We start from the raw sequence: 15,273 nt of genomic DNA on the forward strand, positions 1-15,273 counted from the left end.
TAAGGAAACCAGAGTGAAGGCCTGCACACAGTGAGAGGGAGAAACAAGTCATCAAAAAGAGTTTAAGTGAAGACACAAGATCAATAACACATCAGAATTATATTCATGTATGAATGTTACCAAGGATCTTTTATTACATTTAGAATGTTGAAGTTATCAGAGTGAAGGCACTGAAGGATCTGCCTTAGGTGGGAGTCAGCGCCTCAGAGGCTATACTGATGATGTCATCAGGACTGGTTTCACATATTAAAGGAAGAACTAAAAACATGTCTCAGACAGCTAAACAAAGCCTTTAGTTGGCGAAAACCAATATAAAACATTACGGGACGATATAAAACAACAACCAGGCCGAAGAAGACAGACAAACCTGATAACAGAGGATACAAATACATGGAGCAATAATGTTGTCTGGACGCTCATTCTCCTGCAGCCAGATGAAGAAGTATCGCCTCATTCATTTACCTGAGACGGTACTTATTCATATTGCTCCTCCTCCCCCTGCAATAGCTCTGCACCCCCCACTTTGGGAAGCCCTGACATAAACAATAGGCTAGTTAGTCTAGTGTATCGTTCACACAGAGACCCTGTCAGTAAGTGGACCATGGCTGACAGAACAATCTACCAACAGTTCCAGCCTGAGTCACTAGATGGCGATATCACTTCATTCTGTTATCCCAAATGAAGCCTGAGCATATTCACTGAGAGCACATATGGACTGAATTCATTCATTCCATCACTTTAATAGGCAGAATTGTTTTGCTGGCGGTCATTTTGAATTTTAATGTTCAATTTCAAAATGCTTAGTTTTAAATGCTGCTTCTTGTTATTTCAGTCTTGTTTACGTGTAAGACTGCAACTTTGAATGATTTAAGATAGTTTATTTATCATGTTACATGCAATTCACTCACAAATTACATGCAATTGAAATTGCAATTTGTCTTGCACACACAAACACATGCATTACAGAGGGGGTGCAGGGCAGCCATTTTTCGGCACCCATGGAGCAGTTGGGGGTTCGGTGCCTTGCTCATGTGCACCTCGGCAGTGCTCTGGAGGCAAACTGGTAACTTACCAGTTTGCCTCCAGCTACCAGTCTGCTTCCTTGGTCCACACAGGGGACTTGAACCGGCAACCCTCCGGTTCCCAGCTGTCAACCCAGCGGATTGAGCTACTACCGCCCCCAATGAATGAATGCAGAGTATTATGGCAAATATAACCAAAAGATAGAATAAAACATTGATTGATCTTAATTGATGGAAAATGTCAAAGGAAGCCATCGATGGCAGAAAGCTCCAATCGTCTCTCAGCTCACTTTACCAACTCCACTTCCCTCAGTCTGGACAAATTCCTTTGGAGGTGGGTCAGCTCATATACGACCCTTCAACAACAAGAGTTTGGTATGAAACTGTGCTGTTCCACCGTTTCCCCTGAGAGCCTGACACCAGGCCCTTGAGCCCTGGCAGTTTGCCCACACTCATACTGGCAAAAAGTTTGTAATATCCTTGTAACTCAAATAATTGACTTATTTTTCTGGATTCCACTTCGGTGTCCACTGTAAAATCAGAGAGAAATTAAAAGCCCTGGAAAGTGATGACAGGAAGTCTCTCTCTCTCTCTCTCTCTCTCTCTCTTTCTCATGTTGAGATTATTTATTAAATCACATTCACATTTTATTCATTTTATATCTATACTTATTTTGAAACGCAGCCTTACTTTTTCTTGGTACATATATGTTCTATGTTACATGACAGTATATATTGCCCAAATGAATCGTACTGAATTCATCTGACAGTCAGGTATTGATTACATGCAGATGTTGAAAAGAAGAGGCCCAACAATGGATACTTAAGCCAAATTAGATTTTTATCTGTTCCCAATCATAATTATCAATTGATGCAAAGTAATCCCTTTCTCTGAAATATAATTCTAATCTATTTACGCTGTCCCAGAAAATGTTTCCAGTCTGTGTTACAGAATCCTGAGGTTCACTTTGTCAGATGCTGCATTGAGATCCTATAATACTAACACTGATAGTTTAGCTTCATTCATCATTTAGATCAAATGAAACCAGACCCAGCATAGATGAACTCTATGCATTTACATTATAAACTTACACACATATAAAACATCATTTCTGTTTGAGAAATTCTTCAAGAAAGAATCCAAACAATTCCTTAGTTTTATAGGTAAGATTTAATGAACAACATTTCCTTTCCTGCTCATGAACATTGACAGCTGTCATCTAGAGGCATTGTCATAAAATAAATGTTCAATTCAGACTCAAAAGATCCACCGTACAAATCATCTTCTCCATTCTATAGATATACAGTTCAAGCTGTTTTCTAATGCTGTTCTAATGAAACCTGCAGAGAAACAAAAATAAGAAGCAAGCAACCACAGCATCATTACTGATTTTAAATCAATGGAAAATCCAATCAGTAAACAAGTTTATGTTCTCTGTTCTCTGTAGTATGTCTCAGCTCATATTCTTGCACATTTATTTGCTGTCTGAACTTTTAACTGTTTCGAACTTGTGCATTTCATTCATCCTATAGAAAAAATAAGCAGATTAGACATTTGTGATAAATCAAAACAGCCATCTTTCCTGGGACTCAATTAACAGCTGAAAAAAAAAAATAATAATGCAGATATAAAGCATTAAAAACAGTAATGCATACTTGAAATCACTTGTGTTACAGATAATATCACTGAGATTGTCATAAAATAGTAAACATAAAATCAAAACTCATGGCTACATTCCCACTCCAAATACTTGCACAACCCATTTCCAAAAAAACAAAAACAAAACCCCAGAAATTTTCCTTTTCCACTGAGTGACTAATGTGAATATGACATACATTTAGAAACAATAGCATCTGCAGTCATAATATTTGTTTTTCTCATTTAGAGTCAAGATCTTCTTTCAATGAGATTCTTCTATATTACAGCTTGCATATATGTAGACAACAAGAGGTCATTGTGACTTTGGCAGAGCAGAGTTTGTTCTGAGGTTTTACATTTCATCCAGACTTGCAATAGCTTCCTGTTTGGTGTGTTTTCTCCAGGCACTGGGAATTTCTCCTCTGCCCTTGAACTTTTTCTTATAGTGATCTTCCAGTTCCTTTTGAAACTTACACACAAACCATTTCCAGTAAATCAGCTTAGATTCATCAGCGGTGATTTTCCAAGATTTATACTTTGGACCAGCAGTGTGGTAGAGTTTATAAGGAATCGTCTTATCTGAATCATGTTTAGGGTAAAAGGACCTGTCACTTGCTACTAATGTTGTGCAGAAGTTAATGACCAGTTCCACTGAATCTCTGACATGCCTGCCACTGACAGCAGAGGGGCGATGAAAGGGGACACTGTGTTTATCTGGACTGTGACCTCCCAGTGTGTTGGTACAAATGGCCTTGCAGAATGGACACTGTACCCAGCAGCAGTTACAAAGTTGGTCAAAGAGGATTTCGTCAGGCCTCAACCGAGATTTCTCCAGGTCATCTAATGGGAGTGCAGTGATCTCCTCAATGATGGATTCAAGTCTTTTCTTCACCACCACTTCAAGAAAATCTAATTCATTTATGTCACTAAAGGTTTGGCAACATATGGTATCAAGTGTGAGCTGGTCCTTAAGCTCACTGGAAAATTCCTCCAGCCACATGTTTATGTTTGCTTCCCCTTGTGCCACTTTCTCTGTAGCTTGATGCAAAGCTCGCCTCAGAAGCCCCTGGATGTCTTGACCATTTTTCTTGAGTAAACTCTTGGTTGAGTCTTTGTGTTCAGTGAAGATATATTTCTTCACTTCTTCTTTTATGAAAGTCTTGACATGTTCCCTTGGCTGTCTGATGTAGTTCATGTAGCCCTGAAAGTCCTCTTTCTCTGCCAGGGATTTTAATACATGCTTCTCCAAGTTCATCCTGTTCCCACTGAATGGTGAGAAAGAGCACTTCATCTCTCCTGCAAGATCAATGGCAGTCTGATCATAGACAGCCTGGACAGTGGAATCCTTCAGTTTATCACAGATCATCTCTGCAAACACAACAGCTGATGAGTGACCTTTACAGAAGCTGCTGAATATGACATAGAACTGCTCTCTCTTGCTATTGACATAATATCGTAAATCATTGTTTGCCTTGAATTGATTGTGAGACTCTAAAATGTTCTGTCTTGTAGCGTCAAACACATAGAGCAGAAGATCAACTGTGAACTTCTTCTTGAGTGCATAGCTCTGTTGTGATTTAAATTCTTTGACTTGTTCACTGACATTATTGGCCATTTCCTCCAGATAAGTAGAACTGTAGCCTCTTGTGGCTAAAGGTTTGCCCTGAATTGTGCTTTCGGCCTGATTGTAAACTTTGTCAATTAGAGATCTGATCTGCTCTTCTTCTTGGAAACAAAACCGTTGTTGTTTTGCAAATGGGTTTTTGACTTTCTTCCAGATGTTACCAAACACAGTGTCAGACTGCCCTGTTGTCGTGTTTGTGCTTACCCTCTCATCTTCAGATCTCTGTCTTTTCTCACAGGGATCTTGGTGCTTGGTTCGGGTATCATATTCAGAATAATCCCCAAGGTTGGCTATGTTTTTGTATTTGCCACAATTTTGGCGTTCATGTATAAGAAAACTTTCAATGCCAAGTTCTAGAAGGATAGAAAGCTGATCTTCTTGTAGCTTGATATCCTTTATGGGCTCTGTGTCTGCAGTTAATTCAGTAACCCAGCCATCCCAGACATGGTTGAACTGCTCCTGAAGTTCCCTCTCATTTGTTGCCTTGTCTTTGAGCTGCAGAGCAAGCTGTTTGCTCTTTTGTAGTAGCTTGTTCTCGAACTCTGGCTTCTTCTTATCAAGCTTTTTGCAAGCATTTTTCTGCTGGAGAACCTCATCCAGTTTTCTCTTCAGTGCTTTCACAAGTTCTTCACGAATGTCTTTGATTTTGCTTTCAAATCTTCCTCGCCATTGAACCAACATTTCTTTTTGGTCTTTATCATCAAAGTATGTTGCCATAGCTTTTCTGACATCTTCATAAGTTTTGCTCATCTCTTTATAAAGATAACTGAGCTCAACCATGTCATGGTTTCCATTCTCTATTCTGTTGTGAAGCTGATTTTCAATGGTCAGCAGCTCTTTCCTCAGGGTCCAGGTCCAGTTCCCATACTGGACCTCCAGCTTTCTGTACACTGCAACTTCAAGTGTGTTTTTGAAACTGAAGACAAAGTTTTCATTCAGCAGAGCTTTCCACAGGTCTCCAATGTTGTGTTTGAACTGTGAGCGAGTCATTCCATCAGACTGTGATGCTTTAGAGAGGATGGTGTTCTTCAGCTCTTGGACGCTTTCACTGTAACCCGGATTTGGAGGAGCCATGGGTGGACTTCCCTCCCACAACTGGGCAAAGTATTTCACATCTTCTTGGACGTCGAATTCAATGATGTCACTGAAGCTCTTGGCATCACATCCCTCCTCTTTGGCAGCTAGTTGAGCCATCTGGTCCAGTTTTTCTTGTAGGCGCCTCTTCCCATCCATATTTTTCTCAGAAGCTGCAATGTCTGTGACATTCTGGTGAACAAACACACAACTTGGAGACAATTTAACGTTCTTCATCCGCATGATAGCCTGTACAACAATCTGCAGAACATCTTGCATTACTGCTGGATTTTCTCCAAAGATGTTGATCAATGTCATGTTTCCCACACCGACGACAAACGTAGCCAGTTCATTGTCATGGTGTAGAGTTGTGTTACCTGCCAACTCAAGAGCACGTAGTCCTTCAGTGTCCACAACTAGAACATAGTCAAACTTCAAGTCGTTCTTCATCTCTTCTGACACTTTCACCAGCTGCATGAAGGCACCTTTGGTGCATCTGCCTGCACTTACTGCAAACTGTAAACCAAACATGGCATTCGGCATTGTTGATTTTCCACTGCTTTGTACGCCCAGAACTGACAGAACAAAAACTCGCTTATCACCCAGCTTCTTGATGACTTCATCTAACAGACTACTGATCCATGTTAGAGGTACATGACCTGCATCACCATCCATCAGCTCCATGGGATGTCCTGATATCATCAGCTCTGCAGCCAGAGCAGGATAGTCACACCACTTCATTCTGCCTGTGTTTCCTTCTGTTCCCAGTGATTCATGAGCTTCATAGATCTGTCCCATCTCCCTGAAGATGTGCTCCAAGCCAAATGTTGCTGCCTGAAGTTGTGTTGAAATCTTCTCAAGCTCAGTTTGCTTGTTTTTTAGTTGATCAGATTTGTCTTTCTTTAGAGCCAAGACTTCAGACCACTTTTCATCATAACTGTGGAGAATTCTAGCGAGGTCATCTGTGGAGAGGTCATCTAGTAAGATCTGAGTCCATTTCAGGAAACGTGCTTTCTTATTTGATGGCAAAGACGAGAGATTGTTGATGAACAGCTGCATGAAGTCAGCACGCTGTCTCTTTCGTATTTCCTTCAGTTCCCTTTGATTTTTACATTTCTCCTTTTCAATTTCTCCTTTCAGGTGATACTGTTGTTTTGTTATTCTGCTCCACTCATGCCACAGTTCGCCCTGACAAGGGAGCTTTTTCTCTTTGATCTTTGAGACGTCCATGCCCTTAAGCAAAGTGGTTATTTTCAAAGCAGCAGCTTTTCCTTCTTTGCAGATCTCATTTTCTTCATCCACTCTGATTCCAGAGACTTGAGCCAGTGTTTCAAGCTGGAAGGATTTAAAGGATCCTGACAAAATGTTCCGAATGATTCCTTTCAGTTCTTCAGATGCATCTGACTGGCTTTTGTCTTTCAGACCAATCTTATAATATCCTGGTTTCATCTGTACTGGATTAGAATCATTATCAGCAATGAGGCAAATCAGAGGCTTTGAGGACTTGAGAAGTGATGAAATAACTGTCATACTTCTGTCTCCCCTTTTCAGAGATGGTACCAACACAACATTGATTGAAGCCTTTTCAATCAGTATGTCACGTTGTTTATCCAAGGACAGAGCGTCACCGTGGAGATTACAGAAGGCAATGAAGTCAGTGAAAGAATCGTTGGGTTTTCCAGCTGGGCAGTACCAGGCGATCTCTGCCACTCCATCCATCAAGTAGCGAGTTTTTGTGCTACCTGGGCAGTTCCTGTGGAAGAAGGTGCTGTGGCGCTCGTTGATTAAGTTGTTCAGTAGCTGAGATTTTGACAATGAGGCTGAACCAAGACGGAGGAATGATACCATGGGTGTCTCAGCTTTACAGACAGGCATGCTCTTCATTATGGAACCTTTTGATTTATCTGTCATCTTCCAGCTTCTTCTTATTTGCCTAAATGCCCAAAGAGGACACTCAATGTCCTTTGAGACTGGGTCAGGAACAAGCAGAGGTAAGGCGTACTGACATTGTGATAGCTTAGTAATCATGTTCTGCCTGAGAAAGGTGTCTGAGCAGTGGAAAACTGCCATTTGAACGTCCATTGGATGGACATTTGGTTTTGGTTTTGGATTGGAGTATTCAACAGAACCACAAAGATCATCTAAGATACTTTCTTTTGTTTCATTATCTAGTTCATGTCTGAATTGACAGACTTCAGCACTGTCTTGTTTCACAGGAATATATCTTGCTCTATAGTCCAGTATCATCAACCTTTGGAGAAAGGTATGAGCTAGATCCTTCTCAGGTGTGTCGCTCTGCTGTTTCAGAGCTGGGCCTATTTGAAGAAAATCTGCTGGTGTCAACGTCTGTTGGCGTTTGTCTCCAAGTTGAAGTCTGTTGAACAGTGTTTCTGTTTCTCTTCGACATTGCTCCTCCCTGCTGATCTCTACCAGCTTTTAAAGTAAATCATATGTGTCGGGAATTATTACTTTGAAAGATGGAATATTGAATAAATAGTCCTGTAGAGACATTTAGATTGTCTTACCTCATCCTTATTTTCACTCGTGTCTTCCTTTAAGGTACCTATAAATAATGAACTGAATCAACCCAGGTACATGTGTATGATCACAATATTACTGTAGAAGTAATAATTCAATCAAATTCTATGTACGAATTAGTACCTGTATGTTTCTCAGGTGGTGTTTCAGACTTCATGCTGGTCTCTTCTGTTGCTGTTGTGTCATCGTTCCTCTCTGAGTCTTCACCATCATCAGGATTGTTGACTGGATCACACTAAGAAAAAAGTTATTCATGTCAACTCTAGTTGACCTGGTGGGTTCCATTCAGTTAAAGAATTTGTTTACACTGACAACTGGCCAAGAAGGTGAAGTTCAACAACATACAACATTGTACATCTACTATTGTACGAAACAGGTTTTTAGACCACAAGTACCACTGAGAAAGGCTGCATTATCTTCTCACTATGTAAAGGTTTTTTCAGGCTCATGCAAACATGCACTAAACTGGTGATTGATTGAGCTTCAGGTGTTCTGCCCCTTTGCCCTCATTGGTTCTGGTTCCCTCTCAAAAATGTGTTCCTGCTTTTTATTGAAGTTGATCATGTAGAGAGAGAGAAAGAGAGAGAGAGAGAGAGAGAGAGAGAGAGAGAGAGAGAGAGAGAGAGAGAGAGAGAGAGAGAGAGAGAGAGAGACAGAGAGAGAGAGACAGAGAGAGAGACAGAGAGAGAGAGAAAGAGAGAGAGAGAGAGAGAGAGAGAGAGAGCGACGGAGAGAGAGAGAGAGAGAGAGAGAAGGAGTGAGAGAGAGCCTGTTGATGATCAGATAAATAACCATGAATAGTAATTTTGACTGTCACTTTCAGTTTTTACTATATCTAAAGTGATACAGTATATAGAATGAGAAAGAAGAGAGACCAGCTGACAGACACAGGTGGCCTGAGAGACCGGCTCACTTGTGGTGATAACTGTAACTTCAGTTATCTCCACAACTGCACCCCCTCTGTAATGCATGTGTTGGTGTGTGTGATATATAAGAGGGGGTGCAAGACAAATTTCAATTGCATGTGATTTGCTCTTGAATGAATGTAATATGATGAATAAAGTATCCCTTATCTTAATCATATCTTAATCTTAATCTTAATAGTTTGTATCTCTGAAATGGGCCCTGAGTGCTGAGACATTTATGAATAGGAATAATAGCTTTCATGTACATGTGGGAAATGTTTCATTCCTTGAACATTTGGGAACTAAAGGAATGCAAAGCCTCACTTCTGACAACAATCTAACATGATGCACACAACAGAAACAACACAAAATGCTGGTGTGTAAATATGTGAAAAGATCTCACCTGGTCAATGGTTGCAGCTGCACTTTCATTGATCTTGCTGGGCCTAAAGAACCGGTATAGAGCCAGCAGGAGAAGCCATGCTGTCTGTAGCCATGTGTTTGACTCTATCAGGGGCATGAAATCCTTTGTTCACAAACAGGCTAGAGAACTACAACTTTCAGAGTTACCTAGGGTCAACCCCCTTTTCACACCTTGGTTGTTTGGGGTTATAAAATCCCATCATGTCCCTGTGCTCTCTCTCTCCCGGTGCTGCTCTAAGCATGATTGGAGGCTCCCTCTATCTCTCTCTGGGTCAAAGACAAAGGCCTTGGCCCAGTGAACACATTTCCTCTTGATGATGTTGCCTGTTGGATTTTTCCTTCATTGTTCGACCTGGACTCTGATTGCAAACCAAGAAGACAAGTGGTTTTATTCTTTTTCCTCAATTCCCCGTCGACAAACCTCCCAACCTTCCGCCAGGACCCAAGACTTGAAGCCCAGCAGACTTGCCCTTGTGATCAACCCACCAGCGCCCCTGTTTTGTTTGTTTTGAATGTTTGTATAATTCAACCTCTGCCATGTCAAGTCTCACCCTCCAGACTGATTTAGAAAGCAAAACTAATCCTTAAATTGTTCCCATTTAATTAATTAATTAATTAATTAATTTGATAATGTCAATTGATAATAAAGATTTATGGTGAATCCTTGAGGCTTAGGCCAATTATCTGCTATCTTTTTCCCCTTTTAAATAAGGGGTGGTGTCCTGAGGACTTAAATCTATTAAAGTTTATTTTTATTTATTTTTTCTTATTTTATTTTGATAGCATTATTTGATAACGAGAAAATACCTACAATCTCATCTACTACAAATGAATATAGGATGTATGAAAACAAATTTCAGAATCAGATATAAATAATATTTGACTACATGAAGGTTATACATTTATTAAAGTTAAATTGTCTTCTATGATTGAATCCTTACTTTTTTTTTTATCACAGAAGGTGATTCAGACGTGATCTCAGTCTCTTGAACTTCACCACACTGTGGTGGTGTTTCAGACTTCATGCTGGTCTCTTCTGTTGCTGTTGTGTCATCGTTCCTCTCTGAGTCTTCACCATCATCAGGATCGTTGACTGGATCACACTAAGAAAAAAGTTATTTCATATCAACTCTAGTTGACCTGGTGGGTTCCATTCAGTCAAAGAATTTGTTTACACTGGTCAAGAAGGTGAAGTTCCCTTGAAGAAGGTGAAGTTGCCACTTCCCTCACTGGCAGTTGTGGCTGGCGTGCAGGGACAATAAGAAAGAAGGGAACGACTGGAAGGCTGACGGCTGCTTTTCTGTACCTTGTGCTTTTGCTTTTGAAGGTGTGTTACATTTATTGTTTATAAGTATTTTAGACTTACTTCCTGGCTGATTTGAAGGCAGCTGGTAGTCGGTAGGAAGTAGATTGAAGCACCAGGTATTTTCAAGTTTAAAGGCCAAAACACATCTGGGTATTGCCTTTGGGACAAGCTTCTTTTTTCTTTCTTTTGCCTTAAAAAGAACTGTAGGTACTTTTACTAAAACTATGTTAAGTCATGGGTAAATTTTGCTTTTAACAAAGTCATTTTGAATGAGATTTAGTTTCTTTGACTCAAGTACAACTTCTGGGTATTGTATTTGCACATTACTTGGTGGTATTGTTTGCCTGTTTTGCCTGCCTTACAGACTGTTTAACCACATATAGACTGATATTTTAGACAGACCGACATCAGGTTACCTTATACTATACTTTACCAAATCCAACCTGTAATTGTTACATAATGTCACTTTAAGGGCTGGGCAAGTTAACATGCTATTTAAAAAAAACACAAAGTCCATTGCTCACTAGCTTCAATAAGCAGATTAGTATTGTGGAAGACGTCGGTCTGAGGAACGTTCTTAGGATCGCAACGAATGACGACACATATGAGCCTCCCTCAAGACGCACCATCACAACAAGAATACACGAGTTGTATGAAAAGCAACTATCAAGCAAAAGCCTCCATGACTACGCAACACAAGAAACTGACATGGTTGTGTTTTGATTATAGATACATAAATATGCCAACAAATCTACTCACCTTTGTCTTGTCTGCTGCTCCTTGTGACTGAGACGTCTCCCTGTCTACAACTTTTATACACAGTCCCAAAAGCCCCCCCCTCCAGTAGTGAGGACAAATATGGAAGTAATCTGAATACAAATCTTCAATACTTCTCCGAAATCACGTGACTTTGTGGAAAGAGGAGGTGTGACTAAGCAACCCAGATGCCTTACACAGATACTGAGGCTGAGGCCTTTTAATGCCTGCTGACATTCAGAGTTACACCAGTTTGATAAAGATGCTGTTTTTAAACTCAAGGATTCCTTTTTTCTCCTCTTTTGGCCACCATACACCATATGCAAATCATCATCATCATCATCATCACTATCATTTTTGAAAAGTGGAGCTCAATACTGGCAAACAAATCTTAAACATGTGATTTGATGGTTTTCAGAAATGCATTTTGGACATTTATATTAGCATCAGATCATGTTATTACAATTACCATCAGCACCTGATCACATTTCAGCTATACTGTATTTAGTTTGCTTTATCAGAAACTATCAGAATGTTTTTCAAATATTGGTACCTGTTGAGATGGTGTGTTTGTATTTGCATAGCACTATTGTGTGGTTTACATATACTGTGTGTATGTGGTGTAGTGTAGGGTCGGGATAGGATGGAATAGGTTAAGTCTTTGTATTACGATGTCTTGTAATGTTGTGTATTTTGTCGTTGCGGCTGTGACCTTTGGGTGCTTGCATACCTTTCTTGGAGCCAGCAGATCGGTGGCAGATTGGTTCATCTTTGTCAAGTGTGTCTGGTCCTTGAGAGTCATGTTGGCATATGATTATGTGTAAACATAATCACTAAGTGATTAATATGCAGCCTGGACTAGGGGAGGCAGTGGCTCAGTGGGTAGTGCTTCTGCTCTGGAACCGGAGGGTCGCTGGTTCGAGCCCCTGCCGAGGTGCCCCTGAGCAAGGCACCGAAACCTTAATTGCTCCCCCCTCTGCGAAGGGTGGTAATGAAATGTAATGTAAGTCGCTTTGGATAAAAGCGTCTGCCAAATGATCGTAATGTAATGTAATGACTGTGCTGTGCCGTCGCTGTTATTGGTTGTTCCTGCAGAGGAGTCTAGCCGGCCGATCCGGTTCATCTTCATTCATTCGTGCCACACCTCTGCCATTTGGGACTTTCCAATCAAGCCTGGGCTGAGAATGAGAGAACGTCCACCTTGCTGCTGCTGATTCAGATCTGTTGCTTCGTCCTGGGGCCTTTACTACAAAGGACAGTCAACAGGCCTCTGCCTTGTTTGCACGCTACGTGCGTGCGTGCGTGCGTCTGATTCTTTGTAAAGTGTACTGAGACATACATAGGTTGAGGGTATCGTGCAGGAACGGTGACGCTATTTTCCAAACAAGGTGATTGCAAAAGAGGCAGTGCTTTATATATCTTTACAACTAAGCTCCAACTCAGCTGTGGACCAGAATTCAGAGCACGGGTGGGCAAACTATGGCCCGCGGGCCACATGCAGCCCGCCGCGCTTTTTAATTCGGCTTGTCAAATATGGGCGCATCGCCGAATTTAACACGAAAAAATACCGACCTGCTCAAACTGTTCCAGGATAAGGTGAAAAGGGGAAAATTCTGAGCGGTACGCAATTTTCCTTCATTGCATAATCCAGTGGTTACCAAACTTTTTCTGCAGGGAGATGCAGGTATCACGTCTCGGTGTGTGTGTTTGTGCATGCCTGTGGGCGTTTGTGTGGACAAGCAAGAGAGAGAGAGAGAGAGAGAGAGAGAGAGAGAGAGAGAGAGTCTGGTGGTATGTGGATTGTTGGTGGGAGCAATGTTACAGTTACGGGTTACGTATGAAGAAATGAATGTACAGTGTGCCAGAGACTGGTGAAAATAAAGCTGCTGCTGCAGAGTTACGGAGCATCAACTTCGGCCCCGGAGGAAACAGCTCCTGTGTGCTCCTCGACCACGGCCTGGGAGCCGAACAGGAAAATGTTAACGTAACCCTAAATAAGCATGTGAAGCTCTGCGGATCAAAAACAACAACCAGGCCGACGAGTCTCAGTCAAACAGAGAGTCAAACCTGATAACAGAGGAGACAAACACATCGAGCAGTAATGCTATCTGGACGCTCATTCTCGGCCCGTCTGTCAAATTTAAAAAATCATTGTGGCCCCTGAGCCAAAAGGTTTCCCTACCCCTGATTTAGAGCATAAGTTACCATGGAGACAGAGGTAAGGCAGCTTCGTTACATCAGAAGAATCACATTTGAGCTTCCACATAGCTAACTAAAGCCTTAATCATGCTTGATAGTACAGGCCTGAGCGTGTGCTGCGGCAGAGGAGGCAGTTGGAGCCAACTGAATTTTATGTTGCTTCTCTCTCTCTCTCTCTCTCTCTCTCTGTTGTCATTGCAGCTGTGACCTTTGGGTGCTTGCATACATTTCTTGAATGCTTTCACTGAGTGTGAATGATATGAAACCTGGACTGTGCGGTGCCAAAACCAGGATTGGCTGTTCCTGTGGAGGAGGAGTGGAGCCAGCAGATCGGTGGCAGATTGGTTCATCTTCATCTGGTTCAAGTGTGTCTGGTCCTTGAGAGTCATGTTGGCATATGATTGTGTGTAAACATGATCACTAAGTGATTAATATGCAGCCTGGACTGTGCTGTGCCTTCACTGTTATTGGTTGTTCCTGTAGAGGAGTCGAGCCGGCCGATCCGGTTCATCTTCATTCATTCGTGCCACACCTCTGCCATTTGGGACTTTCCAATCAAGCCTGGGCTGAGAATGAGAGAACGTCCACCTTGCTGCTGCTGATTCAGATCTGCTGCTCCGTCCTGGGGCCTTTACTACAAAGGACAGTCAACAGGCCTCTGCCTTGTTTGCGTTACCTGGCTTAACAAGATCTAAACCCATAATAGGGCTTAATCAGTAAGTCCATGCTTGGGGCATGTCTACGAAGATGAGACTATAGCAAAGAGATGGGATGGCAACGTGCTGCATAGGTATCTCACATCAGAGGAGCTCAGGATCATGTTAGAGGAGTTTGAAGAATATAAAGCTATAATGACCGCAAAGAGCAAATAGAACCAGAGGGGAATTCTGGCAGGAAATTACAAACCATATTAATATGTTACTTAATACATTTACCTAATTACTTAATGCAGTCAGAAATGCCTTACTGCTCCTCCTACTCCTCACAGTATTTGAAATATGATTGCAATCAAACCAAGATTTGTGTGTGTGTGTGTGTGTGTGTGTGTGTGTGTGTGTGTGTGTGTGTGTGTGTGCGTGCGTGCGTGCCTGCGTGCCTGCGTGCGTGCGTGCGTGCGTGCGTGCGTGCTTGCGTGTGTGCGTGCGTGCGTCTATTTGTTTTTTTATGATTCTTTGTAAAGTGTACTGAGACATACATAGGTTGAGGGTATCGTGCAGGAACGGTGACGCTATTTTCCAAACAAGGTGATTGCAAAAGAGGCAGTGCTTTATATATCTTTACAACTAAGCTCCAACTCAGCTGTGGACCAGAATTCAGAGCAGGGGTGGGCAAACTACGGCCCGCGGGCCACATGCAGCCCGCCTCGCTTTTTTATTCGGCTGGTCAAATATGGGCGGATCGCCGAATTTAACACGAATAAAATACCGGCCTGCTCAAACTGTTCCAGGATAAGGTGAAAAGGGGAAAATTCTGAGCGGTACGCAATTTTCCTTCATTGCATAATCCAGTGGTTACCAAACTTTTTCTGCAGGGAGATGCAGGTATCACGTCTCGGTGTGTGTGTGTGTTTGTGCGTGCGTGCCTGTGGGCGTGTGTGTGGACAAGCGAGAGAGAGAGAGAGAGAGAGAGTCTGGTGGTATGTGGATCGTTGGCGGGAGCAATGTTACAGTTATGGGTTACGTATGAAGAAATGAATGTACAGTGTGCCAGAGACTGGTGAAAATAAAGCTGCTGCTGCAGAGTTACGGAGCATCAACCTCGGCCCCGGAGGAAACAGCTCCTGTGTGC

General features: G+C 41.9%; 1 protein-coding gene across 1 annotated transcript; it reads right to left on the minus strand.

Moving 5' to 3' along the window:
- Positions 1-2,177: 2,177 nt before the first annotated feature.
- On the minus strand, positions 2,178-8,165 carry LOC143012027 (interferon-induced very large GTPase 1-like). The gene is made up of 3 exons (XM_076165056.1): positions 8,020-8,165; positions 7,884-7,921; positions 2,178-7,791 (listed from the first exon to the last, which is right to left on the minus strand). The coding sequence occupies exons 1-3, from the start codon at positions 8,051-8,053 to the stop codon at positions 3,013-3,015; spliced, it is 4,851 nt and encodes a 1,616-aa protein (XP_076021171.1). The 5' UTR covers positions 8,054-8,165; the 3' UTR covers positions 2,178-3,012.
- Positions 8,166-15,273: the final 7,108 nt, after the last annotated feature.

This window comes from Genypterus blacodes, unplaced genomic scaffold (genome assembly GCF_046128005.1).
Source record: "Genypterus blacodes isolate CSIRO-AG114 ecotype Tasmania unplaced genomic scaffold, CSIRO-AGI_Gbla_v1 ptg000140l_1, whole genome shotgun sequence".
Lineage (NCBI taxonomy): Eukaryota > Metazoa > Chordata > Actinopteri > Ophidiiformes > Ophidiidae > Genypterus > Genypterus blacodes.

What these genes read in the sequence shown, in the direction of transcription:
- LOC143012027 (XM_076165056.1), bottom strand. Translation starts at nt 8,053, where the DNA reads ATGAAGTCTGAAACACCACCTGAGAAACATACAG. An exon ending in ACCACCTGAGAAACATACAG is followed by an intron (nt 7,922 to 8,019) that starts GTACTAATTCGT and finishes CATTATTTATAG; the next exon opens with GTACCTTAAAGGAAGACACG. An exon ending in CGAGTGAAAATAAGGATGAG is followed by an intron (nt 7,792 to 7,883) that starts GTAAGACAATCT and finishes TTACTTTAAAAG; the next exon opens with CTGGTAGAGATCAGCAGGGA.